This window comes from Pyrgilauda ruficollis, unplaced genomic scaffold (assembly GCF_017590135.1).
Source record: "Pyrgilauda ruficollis isolate IOZ18807 unplaced genomic scaffold, ASM1759013v1 scaffold186, whole genome shotgun sequence".
NCBI lineage: Eukaryota > Metazoa > Chordata > Aves > Passeriformes > Passeridae > Pyrgilauda > Pyrgilauda ruficollis.
In genome coordinates, this window is record NW_024517651.1 from 538,674 (window position 1) to 560,522 (window position 21,849).

The 21,849-nt window shown below is 58.4% G+C and overlaps 1 protein-coding gene across 1 annotated transcript in view; it reads right to left on the reverse strand.

Moving 5' to 3' along the window:
- The window catches only part of FRMD5 (FERM domain containing 5), a 65,776-nt gene extending 58,714 nt beyond the window's left edge, over positions 1-7,062 (reverse strand). Inside the window, exon 1 of the mRNA XM_041465046.1 lies at positions 6,961-7,062. Coding sequence (XP_041320980.1) covers positions 6,961-7,062 — 102 coding nt within the window. The remainder of the gene's footprint in view (positions 1-6,960) is intronic.
- Positions 7,063-21,849: the final 14,787 nt, after the last annotated feature.

Below are 21,849 nucleotides of genomic sequence, written 5' to 3' on the forward strand. Positions count from 1 at the left end.
GTGCTCCCGGCCCGCCGCCCTTCACGCTCCTCTTCCTCGCTGAGCAGAGGAGCTGTGGCAGGCCGGGGCTCCTGCGGGGCCGAGCTGTCCCTGTGCCAGCCCTGCTCCCGCCCGGCCGCGGGGGCTGCAGCTCCCCAGTGCTCCCAGGGGGGCTCCTGCCGTGCTGACCGAGGACGGGGGGTTTGCCACTCTCCCGCGCCTGGGCAGCAGCTGGCAGAGCTCTGCTGGCGTGGGCTGGAGCACGAGGAAAATGTCTCTCGTGGTGACAAAGGTGGCACGTAAATCAGATTTTAGAGAGGGACCAAACGCCACGGTGGGTGCAGCACTGATGGCAATACAAGGGGACAGCCCACAGATCAGGATAGGATGGATTTTCCTGGGTTCTGAAGCTTCCAACAGGCAGGTAGGAGCAGCCAGAAGTCAGTAACTACTAACCCAGTCAGAGGAGGGCATGTAGCCCAACCCTTGGAGACACCTGCTCTAGTGGGAGGTGTCCCAGCCCATGGCAAGGCTTGGAACAAGATGAGCTTTCAGGTCCCTTCCAACCCAAACCATTTAAAGCTTCTACGATTCAGTGATCCCTTCCAGTCATCCCCAGCCCTGGCATGACAAACTCTGGCCCAGGGCAGCCTCAGTGTCCATCAGAACCTGCTGCCATCTCCTGTGCTGTGCAAGAGCCACAGGTCTGCAGACACTCACTGTGGACACACCAGCCCCACAGCAACTCCAGATCATCAATGCTCCCCCACTGCTGCAATAATTTAGCCTGGAAACATTTTAAAGAGAAGAATTCGACCTAAAACCTTCTTATTTGCAGAAACAACTCCAGAGCTCGCTGTAACCAAACAATAATTGGGTTTTCTGCCCACAAACAAGTGTCTGATGGCAGTGGCAGCATTCAGGGCTCTGCCACAGCCCCCAGCCCGACCCCAGGCTAAGGAGGGATTGTCTGCTCTCCACAAAACAGATGGCAAATAAACCCCAGCTCTTCCCCCACAGCAAACCCTTGTTTGGCTCCTTGCCGGCCTTCTCAGTGGCACATGACACGAGACAAAAACAAGCACAAGCCATCCTGGAGCACGAAGGGCCCATCAAGTCTGAGCCAAGTGGCAAAACCCTGGCACAGGTGCCCAGAGCAGCTGTGGCTGCCCTGGATCCCTGGCAGTGTCCCAGGCCAGGCTGGACACTGGGGCTGGGAGCACCTGGGACAGTGGCCTCGTCCCTGCCATGGCAGGGGTGGCACTGGGTGGGATTTGAGGTCCCTCCCAACCCACAGCCCTCCAGGATTCTGTGATGCCACACACCCTGCAAGGTCCCCACCCCTGCATGAGCTGGGGAGGATGCCCACAGACTGAGGGCACCCCATCAGGGCCGTGCCCCCTCCCCTGGTGGCACCTCCGCCAGGGTCTCGCTCCCACGCGCTCCTTGTCCGCCCCACGCCCGGCTGCCAGGAGGAGCCAGCTGCGAGGCTGCAGTGACCAGACACGTGCCGGGTCACAGAGGGATGTCAGGAGCTGTCAGTGCCCTGGTCCTGCCCGGGGCACACCAAGGCACGGTGTGAGTCCTGGCGCTGCCAGCGCGTGGCCATCGGCGTCATCCCCGCGGCCGCGATCCCGCCGGGCTCCCGGAGGCTGACTCAAAAAGTAAAAATAAGTGGGCTGCTCACGGCACTTTCAGTATTCCCCGGACGCCTCAAAAAAAGCCTCCTGCTGCACATCACCTAATTCTGACACGACAGAAGGAGCAAATTCCTTTTTCCTGGTGCTGTGGTACACATCCCTCTGCAATGGCATCTCTGCGTGTGCGGACATCTACATCTATATCTGCCTCTTTGTCTATATTTGCCTTCAGCATCTTCCACAGCAAAGTGATAAGCAAAGTAGTTCTGTCAGGAAATTGGCTCCTGAGAGGGGAATAGCTGGCAGGTTCACAGCAGGTAACGTTGTAAAACAGGTATGAAAAGTGAACAGAAAACAGACATTTCGGCTGGCGGAGAAAGAACAGCAACAGAAATATTTTCCACGGGTTTGCAAAACAACTTGGGGTTTTGCTCCCACTGAATTGTGAGTGAATATATTGTCCCCCATTTTCAGTGGACATTCAGCGGATGTTTTCCTCAGCTGCCTTCTGTATCTTTTGGACATAAATTAAAGAGGAAAAGGAGATGAAATGCTTCTTTGACTGCTGCTTTCCCTTCAAACTCATTGTGCATTTCAGGCAGTTCCCTCCCGAGCCTACCAAACCAAGTGTATGCAAATGCTGGAGCCAGGGGCGAAGGAGCTGCCCCGCCAGCACAACTCACAGTCACAGCTGAGCCACAGCGACGGCTTTCTGCTGCTAACACATTTCCAAGGCTATGAATAAAAACATGGCTTTGAACAGCCAACAGCAAAGCCGTGCTCATGCTTTCAGCCTCCCTGGGACCCGCAGGCCGGAGCACCCCCAGCCTGCTGCCCCAGCCTGGGGCTCCCACTCTGCTCCGTGCTGGGGCTGCTCGGGGGCTCTGGAGGAGCAGGAGAGTGGGGGATGCTCGGACCGCCGGGCCCGGGGCTGGCCCTCAGCCTGGGACCCCCAACCTGGGAACCCCAACCTGGGAACCCCAACCTGGGACGCCCAACCTGGGAACCCCAACCTGGGAACCCCAGCCTGGGACCCTCAGCTCAGGACCCTCAGCCTGGGACCCCCGACCTGGGACCCTCAGCTCAGGACCTTCAGCCTGGGACCCCCGACCTGGGAACCCCAGTCTGGGAACCCCAGCCTGGGACCCCCAACCTGGGACCCCCAACCTGGGACCCTCAGCCTGGGACCCCCAACCTGGGGACCCCAGCCTGAGACCCTCAGCCTGGGAACCTCACCTGGGACCCCCAACCTGGGACCCTCAGCCTGGGACCCCCAACCTGGGACCCTCAGCCTGGGACCCCCAACCTGGGACCCTCAGCCTGGGACCCCCAACCTGGGGACCCCAGCCTGAGACCCTCAGCCTGGGAACCTCACCTGGGAACCCCAGCCTGGGACCCCCAGCCCAGGACCCTCAGCCCGGGACCCTCAGCCTGGGACCCCCAGCCCGGGACCCCCAGCCCGGGACCCCCAGCCCGGGACCCGCATGCTGCCACACTCTGCGTTTCTGTCAATGGCTTTGGCCCCGCTCCCTGTCCCCTCACTCGGGCTCCAGCTGTGGAGGGAGGGCAGGGCTCTGGGACAGACAGACAGACAGACACCACAGCTGGGCACACAGCCCTGGCTGGTGGCGCTGCCGGAGTGGCCCTGTCCCCCCGTGCTCGGGGCTCCGGGCGGAGCCGGCCCTGCGGAAGCAGCGGTCTCCTAACCTACTTCCCGGGAAAAGCAATTGGAAACTCTCAGAAGATAAAAAGATAATGAACAAATAACCTTCACTGCCACAAACCCCCAGCTCCCCTTTGTGCTGCTGCCTGATATTAATGATCCTGTCAGGGCTCCTAAAGAGCTCCGTGCTCCAAGTGGGAAGCAGGGGGTTTGTCCCAGAGTGCAACCAGGAGCTCGCTTTCATTTCCTCCCAGTCTTAGGCAAGAAAGTTCTTACATTCTGCATCTAAGAAACCATATATTTATTTTCTCACATCTCCACGTTCCTGTCGTTCTGCTGGGGTTTGAAACAAAACACCACTGTCTTTTCAGGAAAATGCTTGATGCATCGAGCAACGGCAAATCATTAATTATTTCGAGCCTTTTATGCCACCACTGACACCGCAGTGAAGAATTTAAAACATTTCCTCAGACAAGCAACTCACTGACAGCAAACCACAGCACTGCTGCGTGTTTCAGGGCTCTTTTCATCCCGAGGGCGCTGCGAGGAGCCTGGCCAGCAGCCTGCGCCACGGAGGGGTGAAACTCCGATTAAACACACGGCTAGAGCAGCCCTCACCACGGAGACAAGCTGAATGCCTAGAGGAATGGCTGCCCCTCTCCGTGAGCCCCCTCTCCCCGGGGACACGTCTCGGGGCAGTGACACCCGTGACCAGGGTGCCCACACCCACGGGTGGCAGCCAGCACGTGCCAAGGGACGGGGCAGGGATGGCACCGCTGCCTTCGCGCACCTGGAGGACCCAGGCACAAACCAGCACCACCTCTGCTGCCCGAGGAGCTGCCCCCGTGGCCTGTGGCCCTGTCAAAGAGCAGCTTTTCCCAGCCAAGAGCCCAGCATCTTCCTGCTCAGGCAGCTGCTGTAGTGCCCGAGCGCTGGCAGGGCTCAGGGCCCAGCCCTGCTCACTGGCAGACAGATGCTGGGACAGCATCTTCCCCAAACCAGCAAACACTGGAATTCACAAAAAAACCTCATGACAAGAGGTTCATGGAGGCGCCAACCCCGCTGCCCCGACCCACTGCACCCTGCTCTCCGTGCCCATGGCACCTCTGTCCCCCCAACAGCATCTGGGGGCCCCAGGGATGAGTCCTCCAGGCTCCTCTGCCTGCTTGGATGGGCTGTTCAGGAGTGGGAATTCGGGAAAAAAAAGAGGAAGGATTCATCCCAGCTCAGACAATGAACTGCTCATTCTACATGGGAATATGAACAAAGAAAACCTTGGAAAATCAAATAAAAAAGGCTTTATTTAGAAGCAGAATGCTCAGGTATTATCTGGCAGCAGCAAACCCCTACTCACACACCTTCATCAAGCACAGCCAGAGGTTAATTTCATGACAGATTTAACCGATGCCATTATCTGAAATGTAAATAAACCTGCTCAAAAATCAGCTCTGCCTCCACGCTGCTGCCTCCTCCCCAGCAGCGAAGCCAGATGACCCGTCAGACAGGCCACGCTCCAGGGAGGGCACAGAGCCCGTCCTCATCCCCCTGCCAGGGAGGACACAGGGCACAGCAGCAGAACCAGCACAGGCACAAACTCCAGACGGAGCCCAGCCCTGCGTGTGGGAGCCGGGCTGCTGCTCCGGCCAGGCTCTCCGGATTCCAGCAGAAATAGAAAGGCATAAATTACATCCAACAGGCGCAGAACCAGCCTGGGTGAGGAGACACTGTGGATCTCGGCAAGATGTGAAATCTCTGCGCTCGTGAGGGAATGACCTTCAAAACTCATTCAGCGCTCGCAGCCTGCGCGGTGACGGTTCCCTCCTCACTTGCGAGACATTACACATTCCTGCTATGTTCTCCCTAATTTCGCATGGACTATAAATACTTGGCTTATAAGGCAGCATGAAAGCAAGCGAGAGCAAACATTTAAGTGGGGTAACCTTGCTTGTCAGGGTAGCAGGAGCAAATTCTCCATCCCTCGGGTCGCGCATGCTAAATGCCAGGAATCCCTGTTTACTATGCTACACATAAAATATCAACCGGAATATGGGACCGAGTCATATTTTCTCTTTAAAAAAAAATGACATGCAAAATGACGACACCTTGTCAAATTGTCTTAAGGGCAGAAAATCCAGATTTTTCTGAACTGCTCTGCCCACACTTTCTCTCCCAAACTACAGTTTCCCATTTAATTAGTATTAAAAACAGCCTCTGAGAGACGAATTAGTTTGGCTTATGCAAAATAAACTGGGCTGCTGTTCGAGCCGTTTACTGGGTCACACTTTACAACCCCGGTGGGGGAGGTGAGCAGAGACCGGCAGCACTACCACCATTCTTCAGTGGTATTTGCACAAATCACCCTATTTATCGATTTTAGGCTGTTTAAGCCAAAATGACGGTGCCTCCCATAGCCTGCAGCACCCTTGGTAACCGTCCTTTGGCATTATCACCAGAAGCAGGTTTGTGCCTGGAAATGAAAGGATGTTCACCCCTCCTTGGCATCACAGGCCGGGGAGAGCTGGGGGCCCCCGGGGCTGGGCGGGGGGAGCTGTTGCTATTGACGTGTTGAGTCACCTTTACTCAAAACTCTGCCCCGAATTTTCCATCGCCCACGGGCTGGGCTGGGGCCAGCCGCCTCCAGCAGCAATCCCCGCGCGTGCGGCTCCGCACAGGTTTTCGTGAGCTCCCTTGCAAGGATGATGCTGACGGCAGGAATGAAGCGCAGGAGCAGCCGGAGCCAGGGATGCTTCTGTCAGCCCCCGGTCACACGGTCCCGGTACCGGACTCGCTCCAGCGGAGCCCCGGAGTGCGTTTCCCTAGTTTTCAGCAATACGACACATCCCACGACATCTGCGCGCTGAGCGATGTCCCTCGCAGCCCTGGCAGCGCAGGGACAGCAGCTGAGGGGCGACGGCCCCGACCATGGGTGCCGCTACCGGTGCCGGTGCCGGTCCCTCCCGGCACGGGGGCGCAGGGGGCGGCGGATGCCCTCCCGTCCCCGCCGCTCCGGACGATTACAAAACCCGAGCGCTCATCACGACCAGCCGGGCGCTAACGGGGGAGGCAGAGCGGGCACCCGGCCGCGGCGGGGCCGGGAGGGTCTGTCCCTGCCAGCAGCACCCCCGGGCATCGCTGCCCCGCAGCATCCCTGCCCCGCGGGTCCCTGCGCCGCCCTGCCCCGCCGCATCCCCTACTCCCCTTGGCACCCACGTCCTCCCCGCGCTGCGCGCAGCCCCCGCGCCCGGCAGCGGAGGGCGAGCTCCGAGCGGCTCCGCGGGGCACGGCCGCGGCTCCCCGGCCCCGCGGCGGTCGTGCCGTGCCGTGCCGTGCCGTGCCGTGCCGGGCTGCCCTTGCCCCGCTCCGGCTCCGGCTGCTGCGGGCATCGCCGCGCCGGGGGCAGGCGGGCGGCTCTCCGAGCCATCCCCGCACCCCTCCGCGGCTGGGGGGGTCCAGGCGGCGGGGCTCAGCCCCGGGGCTCTCCCCGCCGCCGGCTCCGGTGGCCGCCCGCGAGCCGGGGGAGGCGGGCTGCGGGAGCGGGGGGGCCGCCTTTGTTGGCGGCGCGGGGCAGCACCGGGCCGCCCCCGCCGCTCCGCTCCTTTTGTCTGCCGGGCCGGCGGCAGCGCGGCTCTGCGGGGGCAGCGCGGCCCCGGTGCCGGTGCCGGCGGCGCGGAGGCTGACCTGGATGGTGCAGGTGTACTCGCTGTCGTCCAGCAGCCGCACGGTGCAGTTGTACTCGCGGTCCAGGTTCCTGCTGCTGCCACTCATCCACCTGCTCAGCATCTTCCCGGGGCGCGGGGCGGCGGGCGCTGCCGGAGCCTGGGCTCACATCCCGCTGCGGGGCGGTGCGGGGCGGTGCGGGGCGGGGCTGTGGGCGCGCCCCCCGCCCGGCTCGGCCCTCCCTGCCCCCGCTGCGGGCGGAGCGGAGCGCGGTGCCCGTGCCCGTGCCCCGGGGAGCGGGGGGCGGCTCCGCGGGCACCGGGCGCCCGGCGCTGCGGGCTCGCCGCAGGTGGCCGCGGCTCCCCCCGCTGCCCGCAGCCCGGCGCCCACCGAGGGGCTCCCCCGCAGCGGGGACAGCGGCTCAGGACAGACAGGGGTGCCCGCAGTTCGGGCACGGCAGGGCACCGAGCATTGCCGGTGATGTGCAGCGGGGTCGGACATGTGGCAGGGGGTACCCGCGACCCGCACCCCCCGATCAGCGGGGCGGGGGCGGCCCCAGGCACTCTGTGTCCCCAAGGACAGCAGGTGAGTGGGTGTGACCTGGCTGACCCACGCTCCCTGCCAAAGGCCAGCCTGTGCCCAGCTCTCTTGTCAGAGCCCAGCTCCTTTGCTAGGCTGGGATCCCCATGGAGGGTTGGTCCTTCCAGCAGAGCCAGCCAAAGTGCCAACGTGGCCCCCAGGACGTGAGCTTGTCCCTTGGTGTTCATTTGTCATGGAAGGAAACCTTTAAATCTCTGGCTTTTGGACAAAATGGACTCCAAGAGCCAGCAGTGCTGATGGGATGCAGCTGGTGCTGCTCTGGGGCACTCAAATACCTGGTGGCAGCAGCAGCATCACGCAGGGAGGATGGGAATCCTGCAGCCCCGGCCATGCCTGCGTGTCACACTCCCCAGAGCCACCCCCCAGGGCCCCACCGAGTGGTTCGGCAGGGCTCCCCACACCACCCTGGCTGCACACACACCCACAAATACCCAGCTAAACAGGACCCCGGTTAAGCTGTCCCCAGTGTGTCTCCCTGCACCACAGGCCCTGTTCCCTCTGCACCTTCCTGGCTCAGCTCCCCTCTTCCGGAGCCTCCCCTTTGTCCTGCTGCTGCATTCCCAGGCCACAGTGCCGCTCCCACCCTCCCCCAGGAGCACCAGCCTCCATGGAGCACAGCTTCCAGCCTCTCCCCACACTCCCTCTGCCCCAGCTTTGCCTGCTCCCTGCCTTCCCAGGCAGAGCCAGACTCCTCACCTTCCCCAGCTGTTCCCAGAGGCCCTTCCAGATCCCTGCTGCCTGCAGGGCAGTGTCTCCCTGCAGTTTGTCCAGCTCCCACAGGAAGGACAGCTGCCCTCAGGCCAGTGGCTCTCCGGGCTCTTCCATCCCTGACCCTCCAGTGTGTGGGGCTGGGATCCTTCAGGATCCTGGGGTTGAAGGGTTACCTCATGGTGGGTGATGGGAGGTGAGTCTCTCCCAGCCTGCGGCCCCATCCCCAGCCAGGCTGGCTGTCAGGCTGGGCACCCCTGTGACCCTTGTGCCCACGAGGGACCGCCGAGGCCTGGGCTTGGCTGCCTCAGTGTCCAGCAGGCCCTAAATCCAACGTCCACTTTAGGCAAAGGACAGAGTGGGAACACGGCATTGCAGACAGCACTGGGAACACCCTGGGAAGGACATTACCCTGCAGAAAACGTGTCAGCAGAGCCAGGCACTCGGCCTGGGTGGGATCTGTGGGGAGGCTGGATGCTGCAGCTCCCAGGAGCAGGGGCCGTGCCCGGCACGTTGTCAGGGGCGTGCTGCCGAGCTGGAACAACAACGGCGCTTTTCACAGCTCCCGAACCATCTGGGCACTTGTACAAAGATGCTTGTATTCACCAAAGTAGCTGCTACTTTGTCATGGATCCCACTCTGCATAAATTGTTCATCTGCCTCCGAGCTCGCCTCTGGCCCAGCTGAGTGCTGCTGGAGCACTGGAGAACGGGGTCGGGGCGCTGGCAGGTGCTGCTTTTGGCTGAGCATTTAATGAGCACACTGAGGGCACCCGCTGTGCCCAGCCTCTGCTGAGCTTCAACTTCGATCCTGCGCCCGGGGAACGCTGCTGTTCAGGTTCCCGTTTCCTGCATTTTTTTTTTCCTGAGGCAGCACAGGAACCCCTGGGCTGAGCTCACCCCGCTCTGCTGCCTCTGACTTGTCCTCGAAGCAGGGAACAGCGCTGGAGCCCGACAGCTCCACGCTCCACTCTCCAAACACCTGACAAGGTTTCCACAGAGCGTATCAAAGGCTGGCAGATGCCTTTATAAAAGTACTCTCTGTTTGCAGCTTTGATCGACAAGAATGTACTTTTCATGAGTAACGTCTTTTTCTTTCCCCTTTAATAATTTATACTGTAAATCGTACAAATTCTCCCGATTTGGATTCTCTGTTACTTGCAGTTTTGAGCTGAAGCATTCAAAATGCAGCTTTCCAAATGTAAAGTGAATTCTTAGCTGTTTGTTTTCCAGCAGTTTTTTAAATTTCACTAAGAGAGTTGCACGGGCTGCCCAGACAAGTTGTGGCTGCCAGATCCCTTGAAATGTTCCAGCTCCTGGACAGGGCTTGGAGCAACCTGGGACAGTGGAAGGTGTCCCTGGGTGGGATGAGATGAGATTTAAGGTCCCTTCCAACCCAAACCCTTCCAGGATTCTGTGATTCTGTGCATTCAACAGAAAATATCACTCATTATCTATTCTGTACATAATCCATGCATTTGTCATCCATTCCAGCATGTCTCCCACAGGTAGCTGGAGCTCTGTCTGAGGTGAGGAGAACAGGATGTGGCTGCCCAGGGGTGCCAGGGCTGGGGATGCTGAGTGCTGGCTCAGGGCCTGGCTGGAGACCCCAGGGGTCCAGCATGGCTGTCCACCTTTAAATGATGCAAATGTTGTAGGCAAGAACTGCTTCCTGTGCTGAAATGACCACAGCACAGCCCTCTGCCCCCGGGGGCACTCCTTGTTTGGGTGCAGCCTGCTCTGCTTGGACACACTCAGCATTTCCTGGGCCTGGAGCAGGGCTGTCAGCTCTGCTCTGCCTTTCACAGCTACCTGCATCTGAAATTACATAAAGCCACTGTTCTCAGCTCTGAGCTCTGGCACAGGCCAGCGCTGGCTGCATGAGATGTCACACTGGGGCCCAGCTCTCAGGGCCTGCCCGTAATTCAAGTGGTCAACAGTGCTGTCAGCAATGCCAGCAGCCTTCCAGAGCAGCTGGGCTCATCCCTGGGCAGCTCTCCAGGCTGCCTCACCCACCACTCAGCACCTCACGTTTGCTCTCAGCTTCCTGTGCGCTGACAGGAACAAAGCCCAAATTCTCTCTTAGTCCTTAATTACTTTTTTTTTTTTTTGATGAAAAGATTTGGAAAAGAAGAGTGAACCTCTTCTCGAGAGAGGCTCACCTGGCTACTGCAACCAGCCCCTGAGCTCCTCCCCATCTACCTGCCCTGGATCTGGAACCAACGTCTGTCACCTCTTTGTGCAGTATTTTCCTCCAATAATGAATAGTTATAATGCCATGGCAACAGTCGGGGCACTCACCACGGGCCCCAGGCCAGTGTTAGCTCTGCAGCCTGGTTCCAGACAGGAGATCTTTCCAGGGGGTGCAGCAGCAGGAGTTCTGCCAGCAGCTGGTGTTTGGGAGTGAGGGAGCCCTTCAGCGAGTGTTTGTGCATCCTCCACCCTCAGCTGGGCACTGCTGGCCACGGGGAACGCCTGCACCAGCAGCTGAGCTGTCCCTCCTGCCAAATGAGGTCAATAAGTTGTGGTTATTTAGGCTCAGACGCTGCCCCTCAGACACAGAAAAGGAGGCAAGGAAAGGAGGGGACAAAGTGAGAGAGAAGGGGCACGAGAGGAGAAGAGGGTGATGAGGATGGAAGTCACGTGTAAGAGGGACAGGAGTGAAAGGAGGGGCTGGAACCATCTCAGCAACATCCCCACGTGTAGCCACAGGGGAATAAGCTGGAGCATCCAGCTTCTCGACTGCCAGGCATGTAAAATTTTAACCATAATTTGCAATTATAACCAGAGGATAAAATTTCAGCCTGTTAAGAGGAGGTGGGAACCTGCAGGGCGATGCACATTAATTACTGCTGACATCCAGGGACAGGCTCATTAGGCAGAGGCTCCTTCAGTTCCAGCACACAACTTCTGGCTTGAGGCAGATATTCCAGAGAGTAATTATAGAGCCTGTGCTGCTGGGCAGGTCAGAGGAGCTGACCACATCCACCTCTGCCCTCCCCTGCAGCTGCAGGGATCAGAGAGGCTCTCGGGATGGGCAAGGGGCTGGGGAGAGCTCAGCAGGGAGCAGGGGCACAGCTCAGGGCCTGGAGGGACAGGACACAGGGAATAGCTCCCACTGACACAGGGCAGGGCTGGATGGGGTACTGGCAATGAGAAATTGTTCCCTGGCAGGGTGGGCAGGGGCTGGGATGGAATTCCCAGAGCAGCTGTGGCTGCCCCTGGATCCCTGGCAGTGCCCAAGGCCAGGCTGGACACTGGGGCTGGGAGCACCTGGGACAGTGGGAGGTGTCCCTGCCATGGCAGGGGTGGGATGGGATGAGCCTCAAGGTCCTTTCCAACCCGAACCATTCCAGGATTCTATCATTCCATTATTGCACCACATAACTCCTCACTAAGACTTGTAACTGTCTATTTTTACTTTGAAAGACAGCAGAGACACTTAAGCCTGACTGTGTTACTGTTCAGGTCAGGAATTCCCAGCAAACCTTATCCTGAGCCCCTTTCCCTGCAGGCAGAGCTGATCAGGGGTGCAGGACAGGCTTTGCTCTGAGCTGATCAGGGGTGCAGGACAGGCTTTGCTCTGAGCTGATCAGGGGTGCAGGACAGGCTTTGCTCTGATCAGGGGTGCAGGACAGGCTTTGCTCTGTGAGCCCACAGCAGTCTCCCCTTTGGAGGCTCGGTGCCTGTTCCCTGGGTGGGGCACAGGGTCTCCTCCTCTCCCTGAGTCCCTCCCTCTGTTGCAGTTGTACCTCAGCAGTCCCTAAAAAGTGCAAATCCAGCTTTCAGCCCCCTCGGGTGCTCACAGGGGTACCTCTGAAAGACGCTCTCGGCAGTTTTGTGCCAGCAAGATAAGCTCTGGTTTATATTTAGGGAATGCAACCAGGGAATAGTTCTGAATCCAGCTCAGAAATCCATTTAAAACACTCCCATAATTCTATTTACAGACTGTTTCTGTAAATGTTGTAACAGGCTGAGAGGAGGGTATCTCTGTATTTCTCTGCCTCTGGGGACTCTGCTGTGGACTGGGGGGTCATAAAAGCACATTCCTGGGGTTGTGTGTGCCCAGCACAGCAGGAAAGCTCTGCCACGACCCAGGACTGGGCACCAGCATCCTGCACTTGTGCTTCCTTCATGATTCTCGTGATACTTAGTGGTGTTTTCCTGAAAGCCCCACGTCCTGCTCTTCATGACAAGTAATCACAGACTCTGTTAAAAAAAATATAAAAATCTCTCTGCTGATTGTCAAAGAAGGCTGGAAAATGTGAGAGGCAGATGGCCCAGAGGGTGCTCAGCAGGGGTCACAGATGAGACAGCAGGAGCAGCAGCTCTGGAGCTTTCACTCTCCATCCCAGGCTTTGCACCCTGGCTCCTGATTTCCAGGCTTGGATTTGCTAATGCTGTCCCTGATGTGTGTGCAGGAATCTAACTGTAAGTATAGACTTCATTTACATTGATGCTTGAAGGATGCTTGAAGGACTAATCCTACAAGATCTGGGCCCCAATCCTACAAGATCTCACCCCAATCCTACAAGTTCTGGCCCCAATCCTACAAGATCTGACCCCAATCCTACAAGATCTGGGCCCCCAATCCTACAAGATCTGGCCCCCATCCTACAAGATCTGGGCCCCCAATCCTACAAGTTCTGGCCCCCAATCCTACAAGTTCTGGGCCCCCAATCCTACAAGATGTGGTCCCCAATCCTACAAGATCTCACCCCAATCCTACAAGTTCTGGGCCCCCAATCCTACAAGATCTGGCCCCCATTCTACAAGATCTGGCCCCCAGTCCTACAAGATCTGGCCCCCAGTCCTACAAGATCTGGGCCCCCAATCCTACAAGATCTGGGCCCCAATCCTACAAGCTCTGGCCCCAAGTCTGTTCAGCTCTGCTGAAGCCCCATCCTTTATGTGCCCATGGGAGCCCTCGTGTGTGCAGGGCTCCTGTCCTGCCGCCTCCCGGGGCACCAGTGGGCACCAGAAGGCAGCAGAAAAGCCCTGCCAGCTAAAGCCAGCATCCAGACAGCCCAAAACCAGTGGGAGGGTGATGGGAGGCTGCAGGCAGTGCAGGGATCCAGGTGGCATCTCACAGCAGGGGAAGGTGGCCACAAGCGACAGCAGCTACAGGGGTGGGCACACGGCGTGCAGCCAAGCTGGCAGATTTCCCACAGGAAAAGCTTGGCTCATGCTCTGGGGTTAATTCCAGCTTTCTCCCCAGGCTGTGTGAGGGCACAGCAAGGCCCCAGCCCTTGGGCAGCCTCCTGGGACCCCTCTGTCCCTGAGGAAGGCAGGCAGCTCTGCCCCGAGGGGCCGGACCCCGCTCACAGCACGGCCCCCTGACCTGCAGAGCACCAGGCACCGTTTCAGCACAGGAAAGCCTCGTTGCTCAGATCTCAGGGATGTCCAAACAGTGTTTGATGGGGGGCACATCACCCTCAGCATCCCAAACCCCGTGCTCAGGCACCACAGGAAATGCATTGCCTGGGAGGTGTTCCAGGCAATGGGCATTGCTTTCCTTAGCTTGCTTTTATTTTTCTCTTAAATATGTTTAAATTTTCTTTCCTCAGAATATTTCCCATAGAACCCTGTTGTCTGAGCAAATGGACTCCCAGGATGCTGCTACAGCTACAAGCTCCAGAGCCTGGGTTGGACATTTACTGCTCTGTTATCTTCATTCTGTATCCAGACTTTGGGCAACCGTGGCCACGGGTTGGATATTTACTGCTCTGTTATCTTCATTCTGTATCCAGACTTTGGGCAACCGTGGCCACGAGAGAACAGCAAAGACAATAATTTGGGCATTTGCAGACACGTCATGAGGCTGCCAGCAGGGAGTGGACAATCCCTGGCATTTCGGAGGGATGAGCATTCACTGCCCATTTCGGGTGGAAGGGGGTGAGGGTGTGGGAGGGCTGGGCAGGGACCCCTGGCAGGGCAGGGGGCACTGGGACACTCACCTTGGGGGTCACCCAATGCTCCTCGTCCCTCTGCCCTTTTGGGAACTCATGGAGCTCCCTTCCTCTGAGCCCCACGAGGCACCAGGCACGGCTCCCCAGCCACCTCAGACTGCTTCTGTGGGCAAGGCAGCCCAGAGGTGATGGCCACTTGTCACCCAGGAAATGGCCTTTCCTGCCACAAACGGACGCTTTGTACAGCACAAGGAATTACAGGGAAAGAGGTGCATTCCAAAGGGTTCTCCTGGTGGGAGAGGAGGAGGAATGAAAGCTGTGTGCTGCAGCAGGGCTGGCCCCAGGCGCAGGGTAACAAATGAAACCTTCCCTTCCTCGCAGGAACCCTGGGAACTGGGCTCCTGCTCTGTTTGGATGTTTCCTCAGCGCCACACTATCCTTTATTTAGAGTCAATATGAAATCCTCTCATCCCCGTGGATTCCTGAGAGCTGCCTGGGAGCCGGAGCCTCTGCCGAGCTGCAGACAAGAAATTAAAAAGTGGGGATGTGCAGAAGAGCTGCGAGAGCTCCTGAAACTGAAAGAGCCTGCTGGAAGCACACTGAGGAAAGCAGCTGGCATCTGGATGGGCTGGAAGGAAAGCAGCCCCTTTCAACCCACCACCAAACACAGGTATTCAGTGGGCAGGTTCCTTACCAGAGGGTTTTATACACTTCTTGTTTCTGATGAGCTGAATTAGGAACAGAGAGACTGGGGGGAAAACAGAGAGAGAAGAAAACTGATGATAAAAGCCATTGATGTGAAATAGCCACAATCAGGAACACCAGAATCTAAAAAGAGGGAGCTGACCCAGTGCTGTTGATTTTGAATACACCTTTGAATGCAGGGGGAAATCAGAAAGAAAGTGCTGATGCTGTGGTGAAAATCAAGCAGACTGGCAGATTTCCAGACAGGAAAAGTAATGGAAAATCTGAGACAGACTTAAGGGACAAAAATACAGCTGTTGCTAATACAGTTTTATAGACAGCAGATTCTGTCAAATAAATGTGCTTCCATTGCTTGATAAGATCACAGGTCAGTGAAATTCATAGAATCAAGGGAACCCAGAATAGTTCAGGCTGGAAGGGATTTAAAGCCCGTCCAGATCCACCCCAGCCATGGCAGGGACACCTTCCCCTGTCCCAGGCTGCTCCAGCCCCAATGCCCAGCCTGGCCTTGGGCACTGCCAGGGATCCAGGGGCAGCCACAGCTGCTCTGGGCACCTGTGCCAGGGCCTGCCCACCCTGCCAGGCAGGAATCTCATCCCAATATCCCATGTCACCCTGCCCTCTGGCAGCTTGTGGTGCAGATGTGCCCCAACACGGGGCTGGCAGGACGAGATCAGCCCCAGGCTGAGGTGGGGTGGCACTGGCAGCTGGCAGGGCTGTGCCATGCCTGTGGCACCATCAGCACCATCAGCACACCCGGCCTGTGCAGGGGCTCGCCAGGGACTGGGGATAATTTTTTTCTAATCTGCAGATTGTTAGCAAATGCAAGATCACTGCTGATAAAACATATGGGTGATTAAGAGCCTGGCAGGAGAGTCACTAACAAGGAAGAGCAGCTGAGGCACACAGAGCTCCCAAACACTCCACTCATCCACACAGAGAGGCTTTAGTGAACCTGGAATAAAACTGGAGATGGGAGTGCAAGACCCCGGCCATGCCCAGGCACTGGGCCATGCTCAGGGTGCTGCAGGATGCTCCTGGAGAGCCCTGGGAGAGCAGGGGGGAGAAACAAGGCATCAGGAGCACCCAGGGTGTGCCCTGGCAAACAAAGCCAGCAGCCAGAAGAGCAGGGCAGTGAATTTGCCCATGGAAAATTCAATTACCCAGTGTTTAGACTAACCCTGGAGATCTGCATTCAGCTTTGGTGTTTGAGTGCTTAACAGAGATGTGCAGCAAGTGCAGAGAGAATGAGTAAAATCCCTGAGAGGCTGCAAAAAACACCCCACGAGCTCCATCTGCTTAACTTCATGGAATGCTGAGAGCCGCCTTTATTGAAGTGTGTAAATATCTTTATGGTAAGGAAAGCACCTGATGGTGCTTTTGTTTCACACAGGAAGGCAGAGATGGTGCCAGCAGAGAAGCTGAGACCTGGGGCTCACAGGCCAGGCCACCCTAGGGACTGGTGACTCCCCACGCCCCTAAATCCTCTTCCTACAAAACGTGACCCTCAGGAGCACAGCCTCCTGCCCACGGACCACCACAGCCTGCAGACGAGCCTCCTCTGCTAATTCTCCCTGGCCCTGAACCTGCAGCTGGTTTGGAGCCTGGGAACAGATCTCTAAAAGTGGTTCTTCAAAAAGCAGGGAGGGAAGATGAAAGCGAGAGGAGTTAAAAACGAGATAAAGGCTTGGAAAGCAAATAGCAATTAACCTTCCTGCTCTGAAATCCTGGCTTCCAGAGCTTGGAACAGTGCACTGGGAGGGGAGCAGCCCCTGCTGTGGCACAGCCCTGCTGGGGTGGGCTGGAGAGGCACCGGGCATGGCACCGGGGATGGCACCAGGGATGGCACCGGGGATGGCACCGGGGATGGCACCGGGGATGGCACCGGGGATGGCACCAGGGATGGCACCGGGGATGGCACCGGGGATGGCACCGGGCATGGCAAATGGGGCTGGGGGACACATGGCACCGGGGATGGCACCAGGGATGGCACCAGGGATGGCACTGGGCATGGCACCGGGGATGGCACAGCCCCACCAGAATGGGGCTGGGGGACACCAGGGATGGCACAGCCCTGTGGGATGGGCTGGGGCACAGGGCTCAGGCCTGGCTGGGACAGCTGGGAACAGCAGGGTGGGAGTGCAGCCTCAGAACATCCCGGGTGGGACCCTGACCTCAGGGTCACTCCTCGGCTCCCTCCGGCCCTGGGCCACCGAGCACGGACAGAGCTGTGGCCACATTGCCCCTGCCCAGCACAAACAGGGCACAGCCCCCAGCCTGAGACACCAGCAATCCAGGGAAGAGCTGCCAGCACCCTTCAGGAGTGGGAATACTCATAAATATGGAGTGGAAATTAGCTGAGGCGATGGCAGAGCAGCTCCTGGCACAGCCATTGCCATGGTACCTGTCAGCAGCTCGGCATTGTTTCACACGTCCCACTGCTCTGAAAGGAGCTTTTTTGAGCAGCAGCTCTTGAAAACAGCACTGAAGGTAAGGGTTGTGGCACCCCTAACCCCAGTGAACCCGGTGTCTTTGGGAACTGAATTAACTCAATAAATTCCAGGGTGCCCCTCGGGAGCACTGACCACCCAAGCACTGCTGCTGCTGCTGCTGCTGCTTTATCACATCACAAATGATTTCAGAAGCAAACGGGTCCCCTCTAACCTGGAGGTTTTCCACAGTGGCAAAATCAGGTTTTTACACCAAGAATGTGACTTTCACCATCAGCACAGTGCCTGTGTACCTGCCAGGCTCCCTCCACACTGGGGACATCCCCTGCTCTCCCATGAGCTCACTGGGTGCTTCACAAAACACAGAATCCCACTTTTACTGAGGTTGGAAAATCCCTCCCAGACCGTCAAGTCCCAGCTGTGCCCATCCCCACCTCGTCCCCAGCCCAGAGCTCTGAGTGCCACATCCAGGCCTTCCAGGACACCTCCAGGGATGGGCACTCCAACCCTCCCTGGGCAGCCCCTTCCAATGCCTGAGCACCCTTCCCATGGAGAAATTCCTGCTGCTGTCCAGCTGAGCCTGCCCTGGCCCAGCCTGAGGCCATTCCCTGCTTTCCCTTGTTCCCTGGGACCAGAGCCCGACCCCACACGGCTATAGAGAATTAGAATAATTAGAATAATTGCTCTAGGAGATTACAGTCAGGCCCATAAGAGTTCTCACCACCAGCCTGTGACCCCTCGCAGTGATGCCGTGGCTGAGGCTGTTCCTGGAAGCCCAGAGCTGCTGGGCTCAGCCCCACTCGGGGTCTGGAGGGGCAGGACCCCCGGGGAAGGGCTGGGGACCATCCCCCTGTGCTGGCCAGGGGCCAGGGACGGCTGGCACACACTGCCAGCAGCACCACAGCCCCGGCAGCTCCCCGTGCAACAACGTGCCAAGGGAAAAGGCAGCGTTCCCATGGGAACGGAAAGTGCTGACATTTCCAAACTAAAAAAAGAAAGAAGCAGCAAACTACGTGCTCAGCAGGATGCCATGGACAGGGCTGAGGGGGATCTGTGTTGCCTTTCCCCTCTCCTGGGCTCCAAGGTAAGCCACCTCTAAGCCAGCTCACGGCAGAGCCCTGGCTCAGCTCAGAGCCACGAGGCAGAGTTCTGTCTGCCTGCTCTGGCTGTTGCAGTTCAGGCCAATTGCCTGCAAGATTAATTTTTGTGCAGGGATGTGTCGTGCAGCCTTTACCTGAAGCCACATTAAAGGAGATGGAGCATCCACGTGAACTCCTGCTGAGGCATTTATCTCCCTCATGCAAAATGATTGAGATAAATAAGGCAAATTAAACTGCCATATTGCTGTAGCTAAATTATTTGTAATGGCACCACGAAATGTACTGGCTGCATGGTAATTAAGTGTCCTGGAGAATGGGGTGGAAGAGCCTTAGCTCAGAGAGATGTTTCTCTCTCTGTCAGATCGAAGTGACGTTGGCAGTGGATGGGGAGGCTGGCGTTGGACACCCATTTCCCAGCTCTGCCCCGGATGCAGCCGGTCCCTGACAGCCTGGCAGAGGTGCTGCCATCCCAGCTCTTCTCTGTGGCACAGCCTTGCCATTTAAAACCTGGTTTTCTGCAGAATGAAGGAGAGAAGCTCGTGGAGATGTTGGTTGTTCACTCTGCTCACTCCCATCCATCCCACAGCACGGAGCCTGGGAGGGCAGAGAGGAGAATCCCGGTCCAGGGGAGGGGGCTGTGAGCGCCTGGAAATCAGCCTGGGAGGGGCAGAGAAACAAAAAGCCTTTACCAAATGTTTCTGACAGAGTGAACAGAAATAGTAAATGATTAATGTCATCGTTTAGGAATATCAAAAGTGCCAGTTCTTGTGATCAGGGAGCAATTTCAAAGGGAAGGTCGTGCTGCCAGCTGGAAGAGTGACTTGCAGGACCCCAAGGCTCCCACGATGAACTAGCACTCACCCCACCTGAAAATCTGAGTTCTGGGAAAAGCCACACTAATGTCCTGGTCACCAGAGGGGGATCTCCCAGGAAAAGGAAAGAAAATTCCAATGAAATGTCCAATTTTTTCCTTGAGGACTCACACCATATTTAAATCTCAGGCCCTGAGAGCTGTGGGGTCAGACTTTCGTCTTCAGAGCCCAGCAGACTGTGCCCTGGAGCAGAGTGCAGCCTGGAGCACACCCCCACACCACTGCAAGTCAGTTTCCCTGGATGTTGCACGTGAAAACACAAACATTTTTAGGTACTCACAAAACATTCAGAATATTTCCACCTCTTCCCTGTGCTTTCTCTTGTACCTGCGCTGTCCCTGGGGCTGCTCCATGGCGATATTGCCTTCTGGAAGGCAGAACCACTCCATGGAAGCAGCAGAAGAGGAGGGAGTGGTTTCCCAAGCAACAGTATCCAGGTGAGAGCAGGGCCCCCCGCCTCATCCTGCTCCTGGTGGGCTCCGGGACCGGCTGGGCAGCCGGGACCGCTCCCGCTGCCGGGAGATGCTGCGGGGGCAAATTACTCATCCACTGGGGAGCGGGAAAGGCTCGGCGGCCCGTGGGTGGCATCTGAGACCGCTGCTGTCACCCAGGTGAGCCTGTGCCCGGAGCAGGGCCAGCTGAGCGCTCCCGAGCCCGGGCTGTCCCGGCTGTGCGCCCCATCAGCCGCGCCCGCCCGGCTCCTGAGCGCTGAACGACAGCGGCTTCATCCGTGCCGGGCAAAGCTGCGCCTAAAAAAGCATCGGAGAAGGGCGGGAGCATCCCCTGCCTCTCTCCGGGGGCTCCGGGGGCTCGGGGACAGCGGCGCTCCCGCAGGAGCCGCACCTGGATCCGCAGCGCTGGTGATGCGCACGGTGAGTCAGGAGCGGCTGCTGCCCTCCCTCCCTGCGAGACACTGACTCATCCGCAGCTCCCCGCACTGCTGGCCACCAGAGCGGACCTGGCTGTCCCTGAGGAAGGGAGCACACAGAGCAGGAATTCTGCACTTGCAGTATTTCAGGGGTTCAGCAGCACAGAGTGAGGGTGAAGCCCCTCGTGCCCGTTTCAAGCCCGTTGCTGGTGGCACTGCGATGGAACCTAGAGCAGGGAGCTCCAGAGCTGCCCTGTCCATTTTGGGGTGATGTTCACTCAGCCAGGAGGCTCCAGAACCACCCCTTGGTGCAGCAGGGGCACCAGCAGCCTCCCTCCTCCTCCAACCCTCGCCGTGACCCCGGCCAGCCCCTCCCAGCAAAGCAATTCCTGGCAGCCCCCAGGAAGAGTTAGGGGCAGTGCTGGCATCCAGACACTGCTGGGTGAGGGAGTTTCCATCCCGCTGCTGAGTGTTTCAGGGCCAGGAGGATGAAACCTCCTGCAGTGCCTGCCGTGGGGCTGCTCAGGGCTCTTTTGGGGCAGGCAGGTGCCTGGAGCACCAGAGCACCAAAGGAAATGCTTGGCCATGGATTTGTTTGCCATGTTGGTGGTGCTGGAGGAGACTGAGAGTTCTTTTGTCTTCATCCTTTGGGTGCCCACACCCTCTGAGAGGGGCTCCTGCCTGCTCTGCAGCAGGGGATGGGTGCCCAGCATTCCTGAGGCACAGTCCCTGGGCTCCTTCCCTGGCCACTCTCATTAAACCACTGCCTCGTTTGTTTGATTGGCTTCATCTACAACCCTCTTCTATTTCCAGAAGAACACAGGGAGCTGTTTTCTGCCATTGCTTTCATGGCTCAGGGGCAGAGTTTCCAATCGGCTGGGCAGCCGGGACCGCTCCCGCTGCCGGGAGATGCTGCGGGGGCAAATTACTCATCCACTGGGGAGCGGGAAAGGCTCGGCGGCCCGTGGGTGGCATCTGAGACCGCTGCTGTCACCCAGGTGAGCCTGTGCCCGGAGCAGGGCCAGCTGAGCGCTCCCGAGCCCGGGCTGTCCCGGCTGTGCGCCCCATCAGCCGCGCCCGCCCGGCTCCTGAGCGCTGAACGACAGCGGCTTCATCCGTGCCGGGCAAAGCTGCGCCTAAAAAAGCATCGGAGAAGGGCGGGAGCATCCCCTGCCTCTCGTGCGGCCCCTCTCCGGGGGCTCGGGGACAGCGGCGCTCCCGCAGGAGCCGCACCTGGATCCGCAGCGCTGGTGATGCGCACGGTGAGTCAGGAGCGGCTGCTGCCCTCCCTCCCTGCGAGACACTGACTCATCCGCAGCTCCCCGCACTGCTGGCCACCAGAGCGGACCTGGCTGTCCCTGAGGAAGGGAGCACACAGAGCAGGAATTCTGCACTTGCAGTATTTCAGGGGTTCAGCAGCACAGAGTGAGGGTGAAGCCCCTCGTGCCCGTTTCAAGCCCGTTGCTGGTGGCACTGCGATGGAACCTAGAGCAGGGAGCTCCAGAGCTGCCCTGTCCATTTTGGGGTGATGTTCACTCAGCCAGGAGGCTCCAGAACCACCCCTTGGTGCAGCAGGGGCACCAGCAGCCTCCCTCCTCCTCCAACCCTCGCCGTGACCCCGGCCAGCCCCTCCCAGCAAAGCAATTCCTGGCAGCCCCCAGGAAGAGTTAGGGGCAGTGCTGGCATCCAGACACTGCTG